This window comes from Panicum virgatum, chromosome 5K (genome assembly GCF_016808335.1).
Source record: "Panicum virgatum strain AP13 chromosome 5K, P.virgatum_v5, whole genome shotgun sequence".
NCBI lineage: Eukaryota > Viridiplantae > Streptophyta > Magnoliopsida > Poales > Poaceae > Panicum > Panicum virgatum.
The window spans coordinates 42128556-42151032 of NC_053140.1; the positions used below are offsets into that span (position 1 = coordinate 42128556).

General features: G+C 44.1%; 2 protein-coding genes across 5 annotated transcripts; one reads left to right on the forward strand and one right to left on the reverse strand.

Moving 5' to 3' along the window:
* Positions 1–28: 28 nt before the first annotated feature.
* Positions 29–6219, reverse strand: LOC120710032. 2 transcript variants are annotated; one of them, XM_039995673.1, is made up of 5 exons: positions 5184–6219; positions 3900–4515; positions 1598–2990; positions 1424–1516; positions 29–1276 (listed from the first exon to the last, which is right to left on the reverse strand). In XM_039995673.1, the coding sequence occupies exons 1-5, from the start codon at positions 6052–6054 to the stop codon at positions 485–487; spliced, it is 3765 nt and encodes a 1254-aa protein (XP_039851607.1). In that variant the 5' UTR covers positions 6055–6219; the 3' UTR covers positions 29–484. The 2 variants fall into 2 exon arrangements, with proteins under 2 accessions (XP_039851607.1, XP_039851606.1); XM_039995672.1 differs by having other exon boundaries at positions 1424–1519; positions 5184–6218.
* Positions 6220–9452: 3233 nt separating this feature from the next.
* On the forward strand, positions 9453–15268 carry LOC120710033 (probable plastid-lipid-associated protein 14, chloroplastic). 3 transcript variants are annotated; one of them, XM_039995674.1, is made up of 13 exons: positions 9453–9923; positions 10036–10079; positions 10155–10233; positions 10334–10456; positions 10767–10949; positions 11031–11117; positions 12533–12639; positions 12774–12861; positions 13290–13385; positions 13466–13542; positions 13674–13809; positions 13939–14001; positions 14368–15268. In XM_039995674.1, the coding sequence occupies exons 1-13, from the start codon at positions 9666–9668 to the stop codon at positions 14986–14988; spliced, it is 1962 nt and encodes a 653-aa protein (XP_039851608.1). In that variant the 5' UTR covers positions 9453–9665; the 3' UTR covers positions 14989–15268. The 3 variants fall into 3 exon arrangements, with proteins under 3 accessions (XP_039851608.1, XP_039851610.1, XP_039851611.1); XM_039995676.1 differs by having other exon boundaries at positions 9588–9923; positions 13305–13385; XM_039995677.1 differs by lacking the exon at positions 10767–10949 and having other exon boundaries at positions 9591–9923.
* Positions 15269–22477: the final 7209 nt, after the last annotated feature.

A 22477-nucleotide genomic window follows, 5' to 3' on the forward strand; every position in this document is an offset into this window, starting at 1 on the left:
ATGGCCAATCCCAGAAACAAATCAAACAAGAATTTAACCACATATATTTAGAACAAGTTCCAAATGCGCTGCCGTTTGCGTTCTAAGAGGGTAATGAGGTATCTAAGTGAGCTCACAGATGGATGAAACACTAGTGCACTGTCTTGGAACCCTCTTTTTTCATGCAATCAGTGGCAGAGCTATAGGGGGACACCTAGCCAAAAGCTGCAGTTGAGACATTCATGTCTATAGGGGGGCACTAGTTCGTGCAAGCAGAAAACAAGGAATGCAGCTGGATGGGCACGGGATGTTTGAGAGGCGTCCCACCACAGCAGGTCCTGCATTCTACAGGCACATCCAAGTTCCCATAACCATACCTAGTACACTGAGAACATAACACTAAAGGAGAACGCCCATATGTAAAGAAAACAACGCAGCTCAAAAGGCTCAGCTGAGGGCACAAGACCCTCAGACAAAAAGGAATTAAAATGGAATAAAAAGGAGTTCAATGTGTACTTTCTGGGGAATTAGGTATCCGAGTTAAATTTACCCTACTTTCCACCAACAAAGCTCCAGAATCCCGATGATCGCTTGCAGCGACATCAAGCTTGGTGGCAAGGATAGAGCTCACCTCACCATCCCCAGGATTATCATCAATAACTTTATCAATCTCATCCTCAATAACTGTCTCCGCATCTGTATGCATGTTGGAGGGTCTCTCTTGACCATCAGGGGGGCTAGCAACAGCAGGATCAACCACCTTGCTTAGGCTCGGTTCTGTCATAGCAGGGGGTATAACCTCCACGTTATCACCTGAAGGTGCAACATCCTCCAGGCCATCAGCAGCGGAATCTTTCGGTAAGTCAGCAACATGTTCTAGAGTTGTCTGAGGTTCACCATCCTCCAGGCCATCAGCTGGAACTTCATTTGCTGAAGGTACCACATCTGTCATTTCCTTGTCAGGCACTGTGGTTGCTGGTGGTGCCACCACCAACTCCATCTCTTCATCAGGTTGTGTGCTTGCTGGAGATGCCTCAACACCAACAGATTCTGTAGTTGCTGCAGTAGCCATCCCTACCGTATCGCCAAGTTCCTGTTTTGACGGTGACCCCTCCTCCATGGCATCAGTTTGATGTTGCAAAGCAGGGTTGCTCACCACTGATTCCTTCGGGTTGCAGTCAAGCATTTCCATGTCATGGCCATCTTCTCGTTTGTCCATCTCCTCTTCCATTTTTACAGATGCAAAGGTAGGAATTAAAACCTTGCCAGTCTGGTTCTTGTGCAGGGCCAAAGCTCTCTGTATTGTGGAAAAGGAAAGGGGAGATATTTAACATTCCCATATCTCTATAAATTGATGGCCAAATCATAATGGAGCTGATAAACAGATTTCAATTTTCAAATACAGAATCATGGAGAAGATTGGGAAAGCAAAATGAGAACTTGCCTGGAAGATAGTGTTGTTACTCTTAAGGTAAAGTGAACTGAAAGAATTTGTGCTTCCATATTTTTGGGTTATCTTTCCAGCATTTCCATCAACCTGCTGCATAAAACATAGTAACATAAGAATAGAAAAACTGGATGACGAGACAGATATGCAAATTTCAACGAATGTGAATACCTGAGTAAGCTCATTCCTTACAGGGGCTTTTGCTATGCCTAAGTCTCCCAACAAGGATATGCACCTTTTGTACAGCTCAGACTCAACTAGATCATGTGACACACTAATTCTGGATAGATAGCTTTTACAAAAGACTGCACCATTCTTTGACAGCATAGAAGTCAGAAGTTGTGCTCCTTGAGGAGCTTCCAAACTTTTTGAAGCACTCCTAGAATCATCTTTTGCTTCAAAGTTTTCAGAACTCAGGTGTTCAATTTCCTTTTGCTCAACCTGAGGTTGAAGATTATATCCGCTAGAAGACTCAGAAATAGCAGCAACTGCAGAGTCAAGCTCTTTCCTAGCAACTGGAAGTTCAGCATCAGGCACTTCATTTAGTCCCTTAGATGCATCACCAGTCAGCTCCCACCCTCTGCTGCCAGCATGAGGTCTATTCTGATCCCACTCTTGCCTACCGTACAGATATGGTTCCCCTGGAAACACACCACTGCCTCCAGTCCAAACTTGCATGTGAGGTGGGCATGATTCATCCAGAGGATTAGGCCACCCAAATGGACGCATGTGGGTTGAAAACCTGTCAACAGCATCATGCATGGGATATGAAACTCCTGGTTGGTTCAACTTATGAGGCCTAAGGTTAAACATAGGTGGGCCCGGAAACTGAACAGGTGGGTGAAATCCAGGAGCACCATGTTGCATGGGGACAAAACCATTTGACACTGGAGAAGGCCAGTTTGGCTGATTGTTCCAGGCATGTCCATGTCCACGTACAGAATTCATATCATTCCTCTTTTGATGGCCATGGAACCTCCGATCTCCGTTTTGAGGCCTACGGTCATCATCATGTGAACCCAAGAAGGGGTCATCATTTCTGTGCCTGACAGAGGGTGGCAGAGGATGATTTGGTGAAGTGCCTGAAAAATGACCACCTCTACTTATGGATGAACCAGAAGGTGTTGGCTCTCTGAACGGAACTTTAGCTGGTGTTCTATCTTGATGATGTGATCGTTCTTGGGACTGATCACCATCTCGATCTCTGTATTTTGTAAGGTTGTTTCTTTCTCCTTTAGTATCAAGACTACGCCCACCACTAAGGCGGCCTGAAAACCTTTGGTCACCTGAAGATGGAGATTTTTCAGATAACTGTTTTGGTGAACTGTGTTTATCTTTCCTAGGCGTGCGATCATACTGGGATGATGTAGAAATTTCCAATGGTACATCACGAGGTTGGTGATCCTCCTTCTGTTTGAGCCTTTCAGAAGACCAATTTTCTGCATCCCTATCACGAAGTCTAGAAGCAGGTGTCCTTTCTCTCCCAGAAGATGTTCTCTGACGATTATTTCTCTCATCATGCTGTAATTCTCTCTTTCCATGATCTATCGCTTTAGATCCATGCCTGGACATCAATCAATTAACCATTCTAGATATTAGAAGAGAGCAAGCATTCAGGAGAATTATAGATAACTTACAACGTCAAAATCTGTTAATTGGTTGCAAGAAATTATAATGTTTGCCATCTAAATCTTGTTTACAGCAGTAAAAAATAAAATAAGGCAGGTGTACCAGGCTAGGTACGATAACCCTTCGTAAGTCAATCCACTGAAACGATATATTCTTTTTTTCTACGAGGCCTAGAAACAAATCAACCTCACAAGGACCCAAACTATTTTAGATGGACATATTAGGCCTCCACCTCGTAGATGAACTTACCAATTAACTAGTCTATTCCAGACCATACTAAAATCATATAAACTTTTTGAGGGCTACAAACAAAACAAACCACAAGGAACCACCAACCAAACTATATTTGATAAATAAATTTAACCCTGTATCACAGAGGAACTGCCCAACCTACAGATTTATTCCAGAACATGATAGATATTGTCTTCACATAATTTCTCACCCAAAATAACTAATTTAGTCAGCAAAAATAACTAACTATAGACGCTCATTCATAAAAGCTATTTTCATGGGGCGCCCTCGGAAACTTAATTCATTATCCCGCAATGCCAGGAGTTATTCAGTATTCACCTTGAAAATTACCCGTTAATAAAAATACAATTCAACTTGGAACGGTTATAAAATTTCTATCAGGCTTTCTCTGCCACAAAGAGGTGGCTGCTATACATAGAAATATCACAACAGAGCACAAACACCTAAAACATGTGCATAGTTAGGATTAAACAAACATTCTCATGATTAACATTAAATAGCACATATAATAAACAGTGTACTGAAAAACTAGGACAAGATACAGCTACAATGCTGTAGCCTTATAGGAGATGAATGCAAATAGAAAAGTTACCTGCTTTGATCTTTGTCATGATAAGAACTTGGGCTAGGTGAACTTCTTGAATGAATTTTACTTGGACTAGAACTACGATCAGGTCTTACTCTCTCAATCAGAGAATCCATGCGCCCACTGCCTGAAGATTTTTCCAAATTTACACGTTGATCACGTGTGCTTGGAGGCTTTAAATCATATTGGTCTTCGTTGTCCTCAGGAGGTCGTTTTTTCCCTCTACTTTCCTTGTACCTATTGCCATAATCCTCATAATGATCACAATCCTGAACTGCATCCTTTCTATAATGGCTCTCTGAGCTTCTGTGCCCATCTTTAGCACTCTTATAATCACTTCTATCACCTTCATGACGAGTCACGCGCTCATCAAGAAACTTGTCATCTTGTTGTCTTTTATCCCTTCCATAATCATCCTTGTACTTTTCCTTATACTTGTCATCGTCAAACCTTTGTTCCTTAGAACTCCTAGATTTCCCATGTTCATATCTGGACGCTTTTCTGTCATCACTGTCTCTATTATCAGCATGCCACTTATCTGTATCTTCAGAGTCATCTTTTCTTCGGCTATGTTTATCAGATTGCATCTCAGGATTATTGTACTTCTCTTTCGCTGAAATTTCTGCTTCCAAAAGAACTAGTTTAGTAAATTTAGTAAACAATACGCAGCAAAAGAAAAGGAAAAAAACATACATGAAGGAACTCAAATGAACAGCAGTCAAGCAAAACAAGTAAATAAGCATACACCATTTGGCACCCAATAAGAAGTTCTTATACAATCCAGCAACTTCACCGATACACCATACAATTGCAGATAATGAAAAAAAGATAGAGTTCAATCACATCAATGCTAACACTACTATCAGTTCTCTTAGATATAAATACACAGTATTCTCATTAAACAAATCTCCAATTAGAAGGCATGTTATAATTCCTAATGATCAATTGCAGACAATCTGTTCAATCTAACAGGTGAGAGGACGTACCAATGTACCAAAGGAAAATAGACATTACATTGTTCCAGTATAGCAGAAAAGAATACAATAGACAAACTGTTAACTCCACAGGTCACAATCACTTTCGCTAAGGCTAAGAAGATAAACTAGGAACTATTAAAACAATAGTAACAACATGCAAACCAAGTCTAAATACAATCTGCATAAGAAAAATGTTACACAAGATAGTATATCCCGATGACCCAAACAGTAGTAGCAAGAACATAGCATATGATTGCGCATACTGCAGGAATGCTATCAACATTGTAGAACATATAGAAAAAGGGTTAATTACCATTGACCTCGGTGTCTCTCCTATATGAGTAGGCCTCCTCTTCTGCCCTATTTGTCTTCGAGCCACTCTTCCTGCTACCCCCATCCTCATACCTCTCGTGTTTGGAATCATAGTCTTTCCTGTCCCGCTCCCGCTCCTTCTGCCTCTCCCGCTCCCTCTCTCGTTCCCTGTCCCGTTCACGATCCCTATCTTTCTCCCGCTCCCGCTCCCGTTCTCTATCCCTCTCCTTCTCCCTCTCTCTTTCCTTCTCGCGCCCTCTGTCTCTACTCCGTTCCCTGTCCCGCTCCTTCTGCTGCTCCCATTCTTTCTCCCTCTCCCTTTCCCTGTCCCTCTCCTTATCCCTGTCATCCTTATAATGCCCAGTACTCTCCCTCCTGCCCAAATCCTTCTCCTTCTCTGACCGCCTCTTCCCGGAGTCGCTCTTCGACGCAACCTCCTCCGCTCTATCATCCACAACCACCGCCCGTCTGCTTGACCTCTTGGACTCATCCCCTAATCCCCTGGACTTGTCAGGCAGTTTCTCCGCATCAGCATGCCCAAAAGTCTCGCTCTTAGACCTCTTGTCCACCAGGTGATCATCACAGACGCCGCTGTTCCACCTGTCGCTGACCACATCCACTACGGCCTCCTCAACCCTCTCCTTCCTCTTCTTCCCGTGCTCCACGTACCCGTTCCCCGATCTCACTGCCTCCTTCCCCGAGGACGAGCGGCGCCTCTCGGGCTCGGGATCTCGGGAAACCCTAGCCGCCGCCGAGGCCTCCTCCCGCGCGCCGGAGGCCGGCGCCGACTCCTCGCCCTCGGACTCCGACCGGTCCGCGGAGCCTCCCCGCCTGTGGGACCGGTGCGACTTGTGGCGCGAGCTCCGAGTCATGGCGGGCCAAACCGATCGCGAACGCCACCACCGAGTCAGATGCAGGCGCGGGCGACGCGGGGCCCTGAAGCCCTAGGGCGCGCGCGGGATCCGGGGGGGATCTAGGCGGCCGTGGCGGTGGGGGGAGAGGGAGCGGGCGGGCGCTGGGGTACGGCGGCTAGGGTTTTGGTGGGGCGGGGCAACGGAGGGAGGTGGGGTGGAAGGGGTGGAGGCGGCGGCGGGGGATGGGAGACGACGAGTTCGTGGGTGGAGAAAATGGGGAAGGGAAAAGGTTAGCGCTTGTTTAGTTCCAAAAATCGAAATTCTAATTTTTTTTCCGGCACCTGCATGAGATTTAAATCTAGACGAAATAAAAAACGCATTGCGACTGCTGGCTGTAAATCGCGAGACGAATCTAATAAACCTAATTAGGCTATAATTAGATGCTAATTTGCTACAGTAATACTACAATAAACAATCTCTAATGACTGATTAATTAGGGTCATTAGTTTCGTCTCGCGATTTACAGACGAATTCTGTAATTATTTTTATAATTAGTCTATGTTTAGTACTTCAAATATAGAAATATGGTTTTTCAAAAAAATTAAGAGAAGCAACTAAACACGGTCTAGTTGTTTTTCCGGCTTTGGATTTGGGGGGACGGGGTTTGTTTGAGATTTGGCCCGGCTGGTGGTTGCTGCGCGATGCCATGCGGTGCGGTGCGGTGCGGCAGGATTGGACAGCAGAGACGAAAGTCGAGGCGCGTCGCGCGGAGGTCTTGGGCTTGTGCTCTTCCCGGACCACGGTTTGGTGGTGTTTGGTAGTTTTGGAGGCACGTCATGCCAAAAACTTAAAGCATAGTACTCGTTTAGGTTGCTGTTTGGATTGTGGATGTACTTTCGGCGTATCGTATTTGTATAGTTATGATTACATCTTTTAATTTTAACGGATCAAAGAGCCGTGAAACTTTGACGCCGCACCCAGTTAGGTCAATGTTTGGTTTGTGGATGTGCTTTGAACGTGTGCATAGTTTTTAACTTTTTAAAATCTTGACAAACAAAGTATCGCCGTTGTTTGCTTTGTGATTGTACTTACGGCGTGTCTGTTAGCATGATCTTCATCTTATTTGAAAATTTGAAATTTTGTTGAACAAGAGCTCCACTGATCATGTGGCATGTTGGATTGATGATACGAACCAAAACACTTTCCCACACAAGGAGTTGTGTCTCGGGTCACCACCATTTCACTCCATGGTTTAGATTAAAGATTTGGCAAATTTTACTTCCGTTGTTTCGTTTCACATCTTCTCTATAGAGTTCAACTTCTCTTAAGATGCGCACGTATCAATTATAATTACACACATAAAACAAACTAATGTTTAATAGTTGATGAGAGTGAGTGCTTAAACACACGTGCTACATTTTAAGCCTTGTGCTGATGTGGAGCCTATTTTGGTAGAACACTAGTTTACATTGCAATTTCCATCTTAGAATTTGAATTATTCATTGCCGCATGTTCAAACACATCTTAGATGATGAAGGGTCTCATTGCCACATTTGGTACTTAGGATAAAGATCCCTCAAATAATCTAATGGTGAAGATAGACTTCAGTCTAAAGGGTGAAGATAGCCTTTGTAAAAATATAAAGTTGATGTCTAAAGATGAAGATTTACTTTATGAAATATAAAGCGCTACTCTGCATTTAAATATGAAGGAGCTTTTTAACAAAACAACATTAATATCCCATACATAGGATACACCATAAGTCCTACCCATAAACATTTTTTTAAAAAAAAGATTACCTATAAACATATAGAGGCACACCCTACCCTATGAGCATCCTTGAAGATTGGCTCAGTAGAACTTGGGTTGATAACTAATATTTTATGGACATGCTTTGTCTACTACAGAAAGAATCTACCACTAAAAGAAGTGTGTTGTTAATTTCTAAAACAGATCAGGAAAATGCAACCCACGCCATGCAGGAGTTCAAAAGTATTAGTCAATACTTACAACCCAATAGTTCTTATATGAATATATCACAATACTTTTATATAAATTAAATTTTACTAGGCAAATATGCCAGTGATTGATACAGACAAAATTGATATAAGTATTGGACAGAATAACTAGATGCTCATGTGTTAATTTGTAGGGATCTACGTGATAAAGTCGTGAACGGAGCGCTGGTCTGACTCGCATACAAGATGAGCTAAAGTCTAGCTATCAATAACACAAGGCAGACCGAATCGAAAATTTATGTGGAAACATAAATGCTTCTTTTTTAATACAGCTCAAGATCAGTCGAGGTGATGGTAAAAAAAAAATTTACAAGGCAGAACGTACGAAAATCCGTTGTTTGCTTTAGAATTAAAAATAGATTATGATGATATACCAATATCAATTTTTCTTTACTGAAAGTACATAATTTTTTCAAGAGGGAACTAGACCCTGTGTCATCATTTTTGCAATCTTTAATATATTTAGCAGAAATGATTTTTACAGTACGTGAACTAAATTTGTTCAAGAAATTTATATCACCATGCAGCAACATTAAAGCTTGGCAAGGCATTATGTATCTAACAAGTTTCTTTAATTTAATCAGTTTTGTTTGCATTTAATTATCATAATATGATATTGCTCATTTTCACGAGTTACAATGTTCATAATGATACACCTAATGGAAATTTGCATGGCAGTGAATGTAAGATTTGGTTAAAAAGAGTGCTTACCCAATTAAGATGAACTCGTGTGAAACACTTTCTTGCGGGTGATTACACCCAACAATTTTCTTTATATATTACATAGTTATACTACAACAAAATGATTACATTCAAAATGCTTGGAAGCCCTAGTGTCAAACCTAGTATCAAGATTCCCAATATATTGATTAGCGTCGCTAAATAAGTTCAACCGCTACATCATCATAGCGCCATACAGCATAGAAAAGTGCAACATCGTAGCGGCTCTTTTAAACACTCATGTTTTTTCGCGATCGTGCCTAAGCACGACTTAAACACTCATGATATAGTATTCTTTTATGTATGATGCTGTCAAACATGATGCGGAGCATATTGTTACTTGTTATTATTAAAACGATACTACTTTAAAAGTATGTTCCTGTTAGATCCTTCTTGTTAGTTCCTCCCAATAGCAGGAAAAAGATAAAAACGTACGCATAGCATAATCACTCCGGTCAAGGTAGAAATACCGTTCTCACACTTGACTGCCGCGCTTAACTTTGCACAGTGCGACAATAGCTGCCTAGCTGGACGGTAGACACAGCCCGCGGAGCACCACTCGACTTCGTCGCTCCACCTCAGTTGCCCAGACGGCGGAAACGGACAGCCCCGGCGCACGTCCGAGCTGGTGCACCGGGCCTCTAAAAAAATCGTGCCCCCCGCACGGCCGCGCGGCCGCTGGCGCGGCGCGGGGTGAGGCGGACGCGCGCCGGGCTCATGGCAGCTGCCGCCCCACCGCTTCCCTGCACGCAACCGCCTCGCGCCTCCGCCTCTTCTTAAGTCAATCCCCCCGCGTGGCCTCCCTCCGCTGCGCCGCGACGATCTCCTCCCACTCGCAGTCGCGGACCAACGGCGGCGACGGTACTAGGTACTAGCAAGTGCCGGCCCCACATGCCTCTCGCGGCGGCCGCCGCCGCTGCCGGCGCCTGCCCCATCCCGGTCGGCCTCGGCCGCCCCTTGTGCCGTGTCCACGCACATCCGCGCCGCCGGTGGGGGTTCCGGTTGGAGGCTAGCTCATCGGCGCCCGCGCCCGCGCCCGCGCCGGCCGCGGCGGATGAGGGGGCTGGAGCGGGGCCGTGCCCCGTGGTCAGGTTCGACATGGACGACTTCGCCATAGCTGACCGCGTCAGCGTCGGGCTCCACGGACGGGTGGGTGCTGATCGGGATCCGCTGATTCGCTCTCCAGCTCGCTAATTTTGTCGCGCTTCTACCTTTTTTGCTAACGGTTTGAGATTATTATTTTTTTTGGTCCGTGGTGTAGTCGGATGAGACGATCTTCGAGGCCACGGTGCGCGATCCGAGCAGGTCAGTGTCGTAGGACACTCTAGAGAGTACGAATTCGTTGCATTCGTGGCGATTGTTTCTGATTTTGGTGTTCAGCGAGCTGTACGGGTCAACGGTGGTGCTGCGGCAGCTGAAGAGCTCGCAGGCGAAGCGCAGGGGCCGGCGCGCGCTTGAGGTGGGTATCCTCTCTGATGAGCTGTTGATTTTAATGCGTTGGAGTACGTGTGGAACTCGGTGGTTCAGCTCGAGTTGGCTGTGTGATACTGTGATTTCAGGTACTGAAGAAGCTGGCTCGCCGCCAAATGATGTACCACTCGTACGCACTGCAGGTCCATGGTTACATCGCCCCGGGCAATGCCGTGGAGCAGGAAGATATCCCTTTCGTATTGGTGCATGGGGTTAGTGCTTTTCTCTGATTTGCTCAAGCTGATCTGGCTGGTCTTAAATGCGTTACTGTCACTATCAGGTTTCAATTTTGGGCCTAATTGCAGTTTGCAGTCATTTTCGTGTCGGCTCATGGGTTTTAGGGTGTATATAGTTGTACTTAAAACATTAATTTGCATATTTGGAACCCTTCAGAGTTATTTTTGTGTATATTACCTTAACTCTTCAATAAGGTGTAGGTTTAGCTTGCTTCTGCATCGAGCAACGCTTTGGTTGAGGCACTGCTTTCGTTGATTCATCATTTCAGTTTTTTTTAAAATACAGTATCATGGGAGTTATTCCCTACGTCACTGGTTGCAACTCTCGGATTGGCTCCCAACCTTGGAAGCAACATTAGCATTGGATGAAGAACAAGTTAGGAGGGTAGGAGATGACTCTGTTGGAGGACCGGCTGTATCTCGACAGCTACGTTTAATTAGGATTTTGATGAGAGACCTTTTGATTGGTGTAAGCTGCAAACACTAGATTTCTTGAAATGCGCTCATTACCTGTTCATCTGGAACTGAAGACACATTTTGTTTGATGCAGGTAAATTATCTACATAGCCATGGGCTGGCACATACTGAGCTTAGATTAGAGAATGTTCACGTGAGCCCAATAGACAAGCATGTTAAGGTGAGCAGCCTTTCTTTTTGTTTATATTTATGTAAATTGTCATCATCTGTTGTATCAATCATGCTTCATGTTTTATTGTGGACATTAAATTACATTTTTGTGCAATGTAGTCGAACAACTGAAAGTTACATTGCTCATTGCACAAGATTTTGCATCAACATGTGGTCAGCATTTGCATTGTACTTGGCTGTGATTTAACTGTTTACTTGTATAAATTATTTACCTTGCAATTTTTAAGTGTGTTTTGTAAGTTATGTTATCCTATTCACCGTTTTCTGCTGAACATACTCGTAGAACCTGTTAAAATGCCAAAATCAACAATTGTCGCTACCTTTTGTATGCCAATAACAAACTTATTTATGTTTGACTCTTCTTTTAGTTAAGGAATCAGACACGATGGTATCATAGGCTCTCAAATGTTAACCGTTGTTAATCATGACAGTTATAACTTGGGACACCGATGAACAACTGAATGATTGTCATGTGGGCTACACATTTCTGTTTGCTCTTCTGCAGCTTTATTTCTTGATAAATGAAAAGATTGAGGTCATTCTCTCTTCTGGCTATAAACTCGCTGCTCAAACAATGAGAGCTACTTGGAAAAATTCAACTTCTAACTGGAAAAATATGCCGTACCAGATGTTGATTAGTCTAAGATATCATTATCAGTGTTGTTGAAATGTCATAACAGTATCTTTGTACATTAACAATCTTACATTCTGATCACCCGCAATATTTTTCAGCTCTTCGCAGATACTGTGTTTCTGTTGTTGTTTTTTTAAAACAGAATTCTTAATGAGTTGATAATTCTCTCTCTCTTTTTTGGGGGGGGGGACCTTTTCAGATTCATACTGTGGTGAAGAATCCAAATGTCACCAACTTGATTTGGTTTATGAAAAGTTCGTAGATCTGTTGAAATCTTCTATTAGGAAGACCTGCGACTATTTCTTGAATGGAAATATTAAGTACGGTATTGATTGAAATAAACACCTAGACCCGGATTCTACTGTTTCTTGAATGATATTATGTGAACCAGGTCAGCAAGAATAGCTATTCTCTTCTTTTATAATTAAATATGACATTTGAACTACTATGATACTTAGCAATCTTAGGTCGTAGCTAATCCTGTCTCTAAGGAAACTAACCCCTAATCATTGTTTGGTGCCAACTTGCCATGAGCCCGTTTGGCCCAGCTATGCCCTTGACCCACACCCATGAAAACACTGATGCATAGAATGCACTTATACGAATTGCTTATACACATACGCATGACATTAATCTATGGAATATATAAATTGAACCAAACCATCGAGTTAATGTTCAAGGCTCTGGTCCGTTCAGTAAACTTTTTTGATTTTCTCATATGTACCTAACTTAACTAGCTTCTTTGTTGATTTATTTATTTATTTATTTAGGTTGGTATTCTTGGAAATGCTGCTGATTTTCATGACAATGATCCTAGCAGTAGCACAGTAGCAAGTAACAATGAAAGACGGAAAATGATGATAGCATTTGACATTAGGTAAGGTTTATATGAAATTAAGAAGCTCTTGTAGGCTTGTACACATCTGTCTAATTGCGTTTAAATAGTAGGTAGCATGAAGCATGAACCTTATATACTTTAATTTAAGGGTCTTTTTTCTCTTTGGTCTCTAGATGTGTTGGCTTCATCATGGCAAAGATGGTTTTAAGAGAGCTAATGGATTCTTCAACTTTCTTTAAATTCAAATCATTCCTGACAAAGGTTTGTTATATGCACTTTCCTGGAGTTATATCCTATTTGCCAGTTTATGGTTAAAGCCTTTACCTTACTAAGATATGTGTTAGCCATAGTATGCTCATACTGTCACATAATATACTTCCTAGCACATATCACAGAAGGTCCAATGCCATTTTTATGAGCTTTGCACGGAAGTAAGAATTATGGAAGTGGCATCCTGAGCCAATGAATGGTCTGCCTAATGAAACATATGCTCCAGAGTTCTCAGCCACATCGTGGTTTTGTTTTATTGCAGGATATTAGATGTTCTTCTGACCTGCATTATTAGACTTTGTTTTGTCTTACTGAAACTACCTGGTTTCAATTTTTAATACCACATGTTGGTGCAGACGAGTCCAATATTTAATAAATACTAGTACTAGAACTGACTAAACTATCATTTCCTTTCTTAGTCTGCTCTATTTCAGGGAAATGATCCATCCTGTTTGCGTGAGTTCCTTCTACCAATTCTGTGCCAAAATTCTCCATCTGGGAATATTGGTTTGCAGGCAAGTATTTATTTCCAGTAATCTATTGGGATATTATTTCTTCAAGCAATCTGATAGTGTCTTTTCTTACTGTTCCTTAGATGCTAGATAGGCAATGGGGTGCTGGTTGGAATCTTTTGGCCTTATTGCTGGCAACAAAACCTGAGAAAAGGATAAGGTAAGATTATCATTCTATCAAGTATCAACATTCCTAGTGAATTCACAAGCTAAACACTACAAATTTAAAGATAGGATGCTTTCCGGCATTATAGAGTTGTAGATTCTTATTTTCTTGTGCCAAATCTGCAGTTGCCTTGATGCATTGCGGCACCCCTTCCTCTGTGGACCAAAATGGCGTATAAATCCATCAACTAGTATCATTCGATGGGGCTTGGGATCGACTGCTGTCCGCATGGCTGAAGATTATATCTATGGAAGTCATCAGGTACTAATTTCTTCACATGGGTGGACCATGTCTTAAGCTGCATCTCGTTCCTAGTCTTGCCAAAAGGGTTGATCTTTGCACCTAAACTTGCCAAAAGCTGCATCTCACATTCTTTTTGCATATTTACAGCGTAGGCGGTTAGCGTATTTTGTTGAATTGATGGAGGTCCTCAACCCTAATTTAAGAACAGAGGTAATGTTTTACTTCTTCGAGCCCTGACAATGATGAACTATGTTACATGAACATTTTCCTGATATAGTTATGCTGGTAGCAACATTCCACTTTGGAGATTAGTCATTGTTTCTTGCATACAATAATTGCTCGGGTGTATATGCTATGAATTGCTCATACTCTATCATCATGATGAAGAAATGGATAAATATTTGTTTTCTTTTTTGGTATTACCTTCTATTTTTTTATTTATTGCTGCAAGATGGATAGTCTGGCTAAATTTTGGTTTCAGTTTTTATCTCTCTCCTCCCCCCCCCCCTCCCCCCTCTTCATTTCTTATTCTTTGGTTGACACTATTGTTTTTGCTTTTATTTATTATTTATATAGAACTGGCTTCAGCTCCTACATGGTCGCTGGCGTCTCTTGTACTGCACTGGAAGACACATTGGCCTCACGCTTCGTCAGCCGTCCCCTAGAATCCTCATCATTGATGTGTTCCTCACAGTTAGTTCAGACTCCGCTGATCCAGTCTTCTCACTGACGTCAGATATTGGTTTCAGAATTATGCCAGAATCTAATTGGCCTCATGACAAATCTGGCACTGAAGGAGTTTTGTCTGTCACAACATCAGCAAGGATAGCTGCTGGGAGGATTTATATTAATGAACAGGACAGTAAGGAGAGTAGGGCTGCATCTTCTAGATCTTCTAGGAGATATAATCGCGGTAAATGGAGAACAGCTTCAAAGATGAAGGAGCTGCCAGCTAGTCTCCCCAGTGTAAACATTGCCATGGATGAAGTCGACGTATCGATGAGCTGCAACTCAACTTTGAATGTGAATTCTGCACAGAAAGTGCTGCAAGAGATCCGCACGCAAACCCCACCAGAAATGTTCGATTTGTCAAAGATTGTCTGCGGGACATACATCGATGCAAGGTTGATGGTTCTTCGTGGTGTCAACGGGTCGGCTCTGCTTTTCGTTAGATCAAATCCAATGATCGATTCCTGAGGAGAATCCATTCGCCGTGTAATGTAATGCGTATTCTCTATGTACATTCTGTATTCCTAGCTGCGCATTCATTTGTAGCAAGTGTGGATAAGATGCTGTAGGCCATAGTTACTGCTAGACTGTTATATTCCTTTGAATGATCCTTGGTCATACGCTCAGCCCAGGGGCTGAGGCGCTGGCACCGTGCGTCTACATTCGCCCCCTGTATAGAACTGCAAGACTTTTCGCCTTTTGGTGAGCTGATAGCTACACGATGGTCATTTTCTTGGTCATCCACTCAGATTTTGGTGCAGTGACTGTAATGTCGTTTCACAATTTTTTTCTTTTTGTTTACTGGATCGTGTTTTTTTTTGAAACGGAAACTTGAGCTTCCATTAACTAATGGTTCCAAGCAAATTGCCGGAAACCAAGTCAGTTACAAAGTTTGGTGCATCACTCCAAAATACACTTGAATCTGCATCTAGCACACACGCACCATAGGCAGCAAAACAATCCGCCACTTTGTTACATGCTCGTGAGCAAACAGAGATCTCAAACTGAACAAACTGAGATGACATAAAGTCTCGTATTTGCCTAAATTAACATCCATTTGAACTCCTATCCATCACCTCCGATGTCAAAGCATTCCCAAGTGTGGCAGCATCTATCTCCAGAACAATACGAGTCATCCCCAATTCAGCTGTTTTCTCCAAACCTCGCAACGCAGCCATTGCTTCAGCCTGCAAGGCATCAGCTGCCCTGCTGATATTGCCAGCCCCGGCCTCAAGAAACATGCCATCATTGTCCCTGGACACAAAGCCCCATCCACCTTTCTTTGATTCAGCAAAAAAGGATGCGTCCACATTCAGCTTGTAATAGCCACTCGGTGGTGGTTTCCACTGAGCGTAGGGCCTGTGAATGGATTTCTTCTCAGACTTAGAGAGCTGTTCAAACTCATGCGAGTAATAACTAATAGCACTGCAGACTTCAGGAATAGTATCTTTCTTCCCCCCAGAGTTAACTTTGTTACGCACAGACCACCATCTCCATAACAGCACAAAAACTTGTTGTTGTAGATTTTGCTGCATAGCCCAGATTTTCCTGATGGTGTCTTTCCCCCACTGACACTTCTCCAGATCAAGTCTGACCTGCTCCAAATTCATCCTCCTCCAGCATTCTTTAGCACATTTGCATTTGAAAAATAAATGGCCACTGTCCTCATCAAGGCGATTACAAAGCGGGCAAATTGTGTCCAGCTTCACCCCTCTTCTTTGCAGGTTTCTTCGCACAGGTAAATTATTATGAGCAAGACGCCAGATAAACATCTTCACTTTGTTTGGAAGCTTGGTTTGCCAGATTTTATACCAGCTGAAAGCATCTCCCTCATTTGTTGTTGAAACTGAGGAGGAGGCATCCTTACCAGTTAACTGATCCCGGCCTTGAATTGCTAGCTTATATGCTGATTTAACAGAGAAAACACCAGCTTTATCATAGTGCCATGCCGGCCAGTCTACCATCTCACTATCAGCATGGATTGTTAGTATAACTTCAGCATCTTCCGGCCAAAAAGTGTCCATCACCAACTGCTCATCCCAAGTTCCAGTAGCAGGATCAATCAAGTCAGAAACTCTAGTGAGCAGGGAGGCTCCCCAAGGTGTAGCTGGTTTTCTAGTGGTGCCCCTCGGGACCCAAGGATCAGACCAGATATTCACATGATCCCCATTCCCAATCCTCCATATCAGGCCATGTTTAAGGAGCTCTATGCCCTGCAAGATGCTTCTCCAGGAATAAGAAATACCTTCACGTGCAGTACAAAGTAGGAGGCTAGTATTTTTGAAATATTTTGCCCTCAAGACCTGGGCACAAAGTGTTTCCGGTTTGACTAGCAGACGCCACGCTTGAAGCGCTAGCATTGCTTTATTAAACAAATATAAATCCCGGAAACCCAGCCCACCTTTTTTCTTAGAAAGAGTCAATTTCTCCCAACTCAACCAGTGGATCTTGTGTACCCTATCCTGATTGCTCCACCAGTAGCGCGCAACCATCGAGCTCAACTCATCGCATAATCCCTTTGTCAAGTCAAAGCATGACATTGCATATATAGGGATAGCTTGGGCCACAGCTTTAATAAGAATCTCTTTCCCAGCCTTTGACAAAAGTTTCTCCTGCCACCCCTGAATCCTTGTCCACATTCTCTGTTTGATATATTCAAAAGCTTTCCTTCTCGACTTGCCAATTGAGATGGGAAGTCCCAGATATTTCTCATTGCTTGCCTCACTCCCAATAGACAGCACAGTCTTCACCTGCCATCTGACATGACTGTTAGTATTTGGGCTAAACAGAATGGATGATTTGTCTTTGTTAATCATTTGGCCCGATGCCTTCTCATAAACATGCAATATTTGTTTCAATTCCTCAGCATCATTTCTATGTGCTCTCATGAAAACCAGGGAATCATCTGCAAAAAAGATATGGTTAATCCTAGGTGCCTCTCTGCAGACCTTCACTCCCATGATCTTGCCCTCAAGCTCTGCCTTTTGCAGCATAGCAGACAGGCCCTCGGCACACAAAATAAATAAATAAGGCGATAAAGGATCACCTTGTCGCAGCCCCCTTTGTGGAAAAATTTGTTCTGTATATTCTCCATTGACCTTTATTCAATATGACACAGTAGAAACACATTTTATTATCAGATTGATCCATCTTTCCTGGAAACCCATCTTCTTCAACATTTTCTGCAAGAAAGACCATTCAACTCTATCATATGCTTTACTCATATCAAGCTTAATAGCTGCTACTCCATTAGAGCCCTGTCTTTTCTTATTCAAGTAATGTGTTAGCTCATAAGCTAGCAATACATTGTCAGTAATCATTCGGCCGGGAACAAAGGCACTTTGAGATAAAGAAATAATATCTGGCAATACCTTTTTTAGTCTATTTGCAATGACTTTTGAAACAATCTTGTACAACACATTGCAAAGACTGATTGGTCTGAGATCTTTCAGTTTTTCTGGCGCCTTTGTCTTGGGGATGAGCACTATTATAGTATCATTCCAACCCTGGGGCATTTCACCACCATTTAGGACAGCAAGGACCTCCCTTTTCACCTGATCACCGAGCAAAGACCAGAACCATTTATAAAAAACTGATGGCATGCCGTCAGCACCTGGTGCTTTTAAATCACCAATGCTTTGAAGAGCTGACCACACCTCATCATCTATGAAAGGTGCAGATAGGTCCTCATTCATTTCTTGTGTGACTCGGCTCTGAACACAATCTATGACTTCGTCATCACGTCGACCTGCACAAGATAAAAACAAATTTCGATATTGGTTAGCAATATAGTTTTTCAGCCGTCTCCCTTCCACGACTCCACCCCCATCCTCCTTCAGCCTTCTCACATAGTTCTTCCTCCTCCTCTCTGACGCATAAGCATGAAAATATTTGGTGTTCCGGTCTCCCTTTGTCAACCAAGCGGTATGAGCTCTTTGCTTCCAGTAGACATGTTGTTGGTCCTGCAAGCGTTCGAGCTTGTACCGCAAAATATGCTCCCGGTTCACCTGATCTTGAGAAATGCTTCTCCTTCTACACTTCTCCAACTCCCTCTTTGCTTTGCTGATCCGCTTCTCCAATTCACCCAAGACATTCCTATCCCAATCCCACAACTCCTCAAGCACCTTTCGTTGAACCTCCACCAAAGTTGTGTTTCCCCCCTCCTAGCCGCTACCCAAGCCTCTTCTACTTTCATAGTGCACTCCTCCTCCTCTAACCACTTAGCTTCGAATTTCTTCATCACCTCCAAAGGCTTCTCCCACCTTCGTAACTCCCTTTCTCCCACATCCACAATAATTGGCTGGTGGTCCGAGTGCCTCTGGTCACCATTTGTGACACGAACCAGAGGAAAGCGTCCCCGCCAAGTGTTGTTGGCCACAGCCCTGTCCAATCTTTCCTTAGTGCAACTTGCCACAATATGATGGTGGTTCCTCCATGTGAAAGCATCACCTACAAAGCCAAGATCCTGGAGGTCGCAATCCTCCAAGGCTTGTCTGAACTTCTCCATGCTCCTCTCCACTCTCGGAGGGCCACCTTCCTTCTCATAATTGAAAAGTATTTCATTAAAATCACCACAGCAGAGCCACGACAAGTTAAATTTATCCTTTAAAGAGCGCAACGTATCCCATGTATTATCTTTGTCCTCACTTCTCGACTCCCCATAGACACCAGTAAACCGCCATTCCATCCCGTCCTCTTCCTTAATCACAGAGTCAATGTGGTATTTAGATAAGCTTTTCACTGTTAAATTCACCTCCTTTTTCCAAAAAAGAGCGAGTCCACCACTCGCCCCCACACTGTCTTTCACAACCATATTAGTCATGTTCAGCCTCCATCGTAACCACTCCATCCACCTCCCATCATGCTTTGTTTCAGATAAGAAAAGCACATCCGGGGCCTCCCTCTTCTGGACATCCAGAAGACCACGAACTGCCGGGCCATTCCCCAATCCCCGGCAGTTCCATGCAATGAGCCTCATTTATCCTGGCGGAGCTGCCCATGCAGCCCCGCCTTTACAGCATCGATTACCTCATGGATCACCTCCTCTTCGTGCAACGTTGCTCTTTGTTTTTTTTCTGCCCCCCATCTATCACCACTTCTCCCTCATCCCACTGTCTCTTACGATCATTCAGCTTCCCTGTATGTTGTGCCTCCTGACTTTTAATATTATTGACCCCCTGCACTATGCCTGGATGCAATTTAAGCCCATGTGCAGCACCTTCCTCCACAACAGATTCCTCATCAACCTCCATCTCCTTTTTGTCTCCTTCCTCATCTCCCACTATCTGCATGACACTTTTTGGGACTTGCCCTCCCTCCTCTACAGAAGCAGTTCCCTGCAAGCCAAGCCCCTCAATGCTCATTTCCTGTTCTCTCCTTGCCAATCCTATCTGGCCCTCCTTTAATTGGTTGTCATTTACCCTCTTTTGCTGCTCCTCTTCCTCCTTCTCACCTCCCTTATTATCTGTACCAAAGGACAGCTTACGTGAGGCTTCTCCACCTTCCCCTTGAGCCCTTTTTGTATTCTTAATTGGGCTAGTGCCATCACCACAGAGATCGGGATCATCATGGGATGAGTCCTTCAAAGACAATTGTTTAGGCTTCTCCTTTCCCGAGCTTCGACCCCTACTATCCATGCTCCTCCATTGTCGACTGCTCTCTGAACTTCCTCCTTCCGACCATCTGCTCCGAGATTCCCCTGGCATTTTCCACTTTGCCGGAGTAACTCGCAGCCAATCCCCAAACTGTTGCTCCTCCTCTTTCCCAACCCCCACATCACAATCTCTCTCCACGTGGCCCAGCAAGCCACAAGCATAACAGAAATTCGGAAGAAATTCATACCTAAAAGGACAACATCCCCCTTTCACATCATCCTCATCCTCCAACATCACCCCCCCCCGAAGAAGTGGTTTTCGGATATCCACCCTCACCTTCACTCGGAGGTAGGTTCCCACTGCTGACCCATCTGTATCAGCATCCACCATCAACGCCTTACCCACTTTGTTCCCAATCCGCATGCCAGTGGCTGTGTTCATCATTCCAAGTAGGAGATTGAAGACCCTAACCCACACAGGGGTGTCAGTGAACTCCAGGTCCTTCAGCCTTTTACTTGCATCAAAATCCACCACAATTATCAGATCACCTCCAAACTCCCATGGCCCCTCCATCAAGGCCCTCCGCTTTCCACCCGACTGCAAGAAGGCAAATAAGAACAGATTGTTGCCTAGCTCCTTGCATCTGATTTCTTGTTTGGGGCACCAAATTTTCCCCAATGTCTGTACCATGCCATCCACAAAGCCCGGCTTGCTGGAGAACAGCTTCCCTACTGCCTGTGGCGCTTGGTCCGCCTCCTCCTCATCCGGCCTCCACGAACCTCTCACGCCCCTCCTCTCCTCTTCGGACAGCTTGAGCTTCCCCAAGAGCCCTTCCAGGCCCTCACCACTAGCACCGCCACCAGCCTTCACCATCAGAGCCCTACACTACAGAAAAGGATGGGAGAGAAAGCGAGAAGCTCCACCGCTCCAGAGCTGGGACCGGTTGAGAGGCTAGCAGATCTGTGAGTAGGACAAGGACACGGATCTTTTTTGTTTTGGAAGGATTGGAGAAACCAACCCGAAGCTCTGGATCTAGGAACCAGAGGTCGGGACCTCCTCTGAGTCGCTGGGGACCAGAGACATCTGCACCTCTTGGAGCCACCGGCCGTCGCCTCCCTGGGCGGGCGCATCGCCCGCTGCCTCCTCAGGGACGCCGCGGAGGGGGCTTCGCCCGGCGGCGCCCCCTGCCTCCTCTGGGACGTAGCTCTCCCCCGCCAGCCAGTCCGCGCTCAAGGCGCACCTCCTCACTGCGCTCCAGTCCGACCCCCAGAAGCCCATCGCGAAGAAGATCTGCGACGCCATCTCCGAGCTCACCGCCTCGCTGCCGCGGCCGCCGGGAGTGGACCTCCTCCCCCTCGCCTTCCCCTCCGGCGATGCCTCCCCGGTTTGTCCTCCCCATCCTGCACCCTAACCTGCCTACAACCGCCGGGCATGGCGCCTGCAGATCTGATGCCGCCCCTGCCCCTCGCCTCCTCCTTGCAGGACCTCGCCGGCCACTCCGGGCTCCCTGCAGGTCGGCACCCCCGGCTGCCCTGCAGGCCGACTGGTCGCCTGGTCCCTAGAGGCCGGCGCCCCCTACTGCCTGCATGGAGGCCGACACCCCCTAGATCCTGCTCCCTCTAAAGGTTTGTTCAAAATTGTAGTCAATATGGTACATAATTTTGGCCACATTATTGATTATTGATGCACTTTATTACTTTGTCTGTAATCTGTTGAACAATTGAACTATAAAGAGTAATGGGGATATTGCTAAGAAAAGCTTCAGTCAAAGCTAAGAAAAGAAATAACTTGGGTGATGCTCTTTTGTATGATTGTCTTTGTCAAATTTATTGAGCGGGATAGTTTCTTTGAGGTGGATGAGAATGACATAATCGAGACTTTCATGAACTAGTATGTTTGAAGTACTTGTATTTAACTGTTGAATTTAAGATTTGGAATGTAATTTATGTTTTTGGTAACTGAATTTCTCGGTAAAATTTAAATTTTATTACCGAATTATATAAGGATTATACCTAATTGCAAGTGGAAAAAATGCAATGAACTAGTTCATTGATTAGCATATTCCCTGATCTTGGTCAAGTATGATTTTTTTTTCATTTGAGCTTAAGGACCATGGCCTTTGATTGTATCTGTGTTAATCATTTTGAAAAAAAATGTGATCTTTGATTTTTGTTTGTTTTTTAATGTAGATGGTACAGCACCCACGGTATCCCCTCCTACAAATGGTTTATGATGAGCGGCACTGTGGCAAGATACTAGAGGAGCGTACGGAGGTGAACTTGTGATTGAATTTTTTTGTGTGAAATTACTAATTTGACTTTAGTTAATTACAATGTTGACTGATATGTTTATAGGTTTTGAGG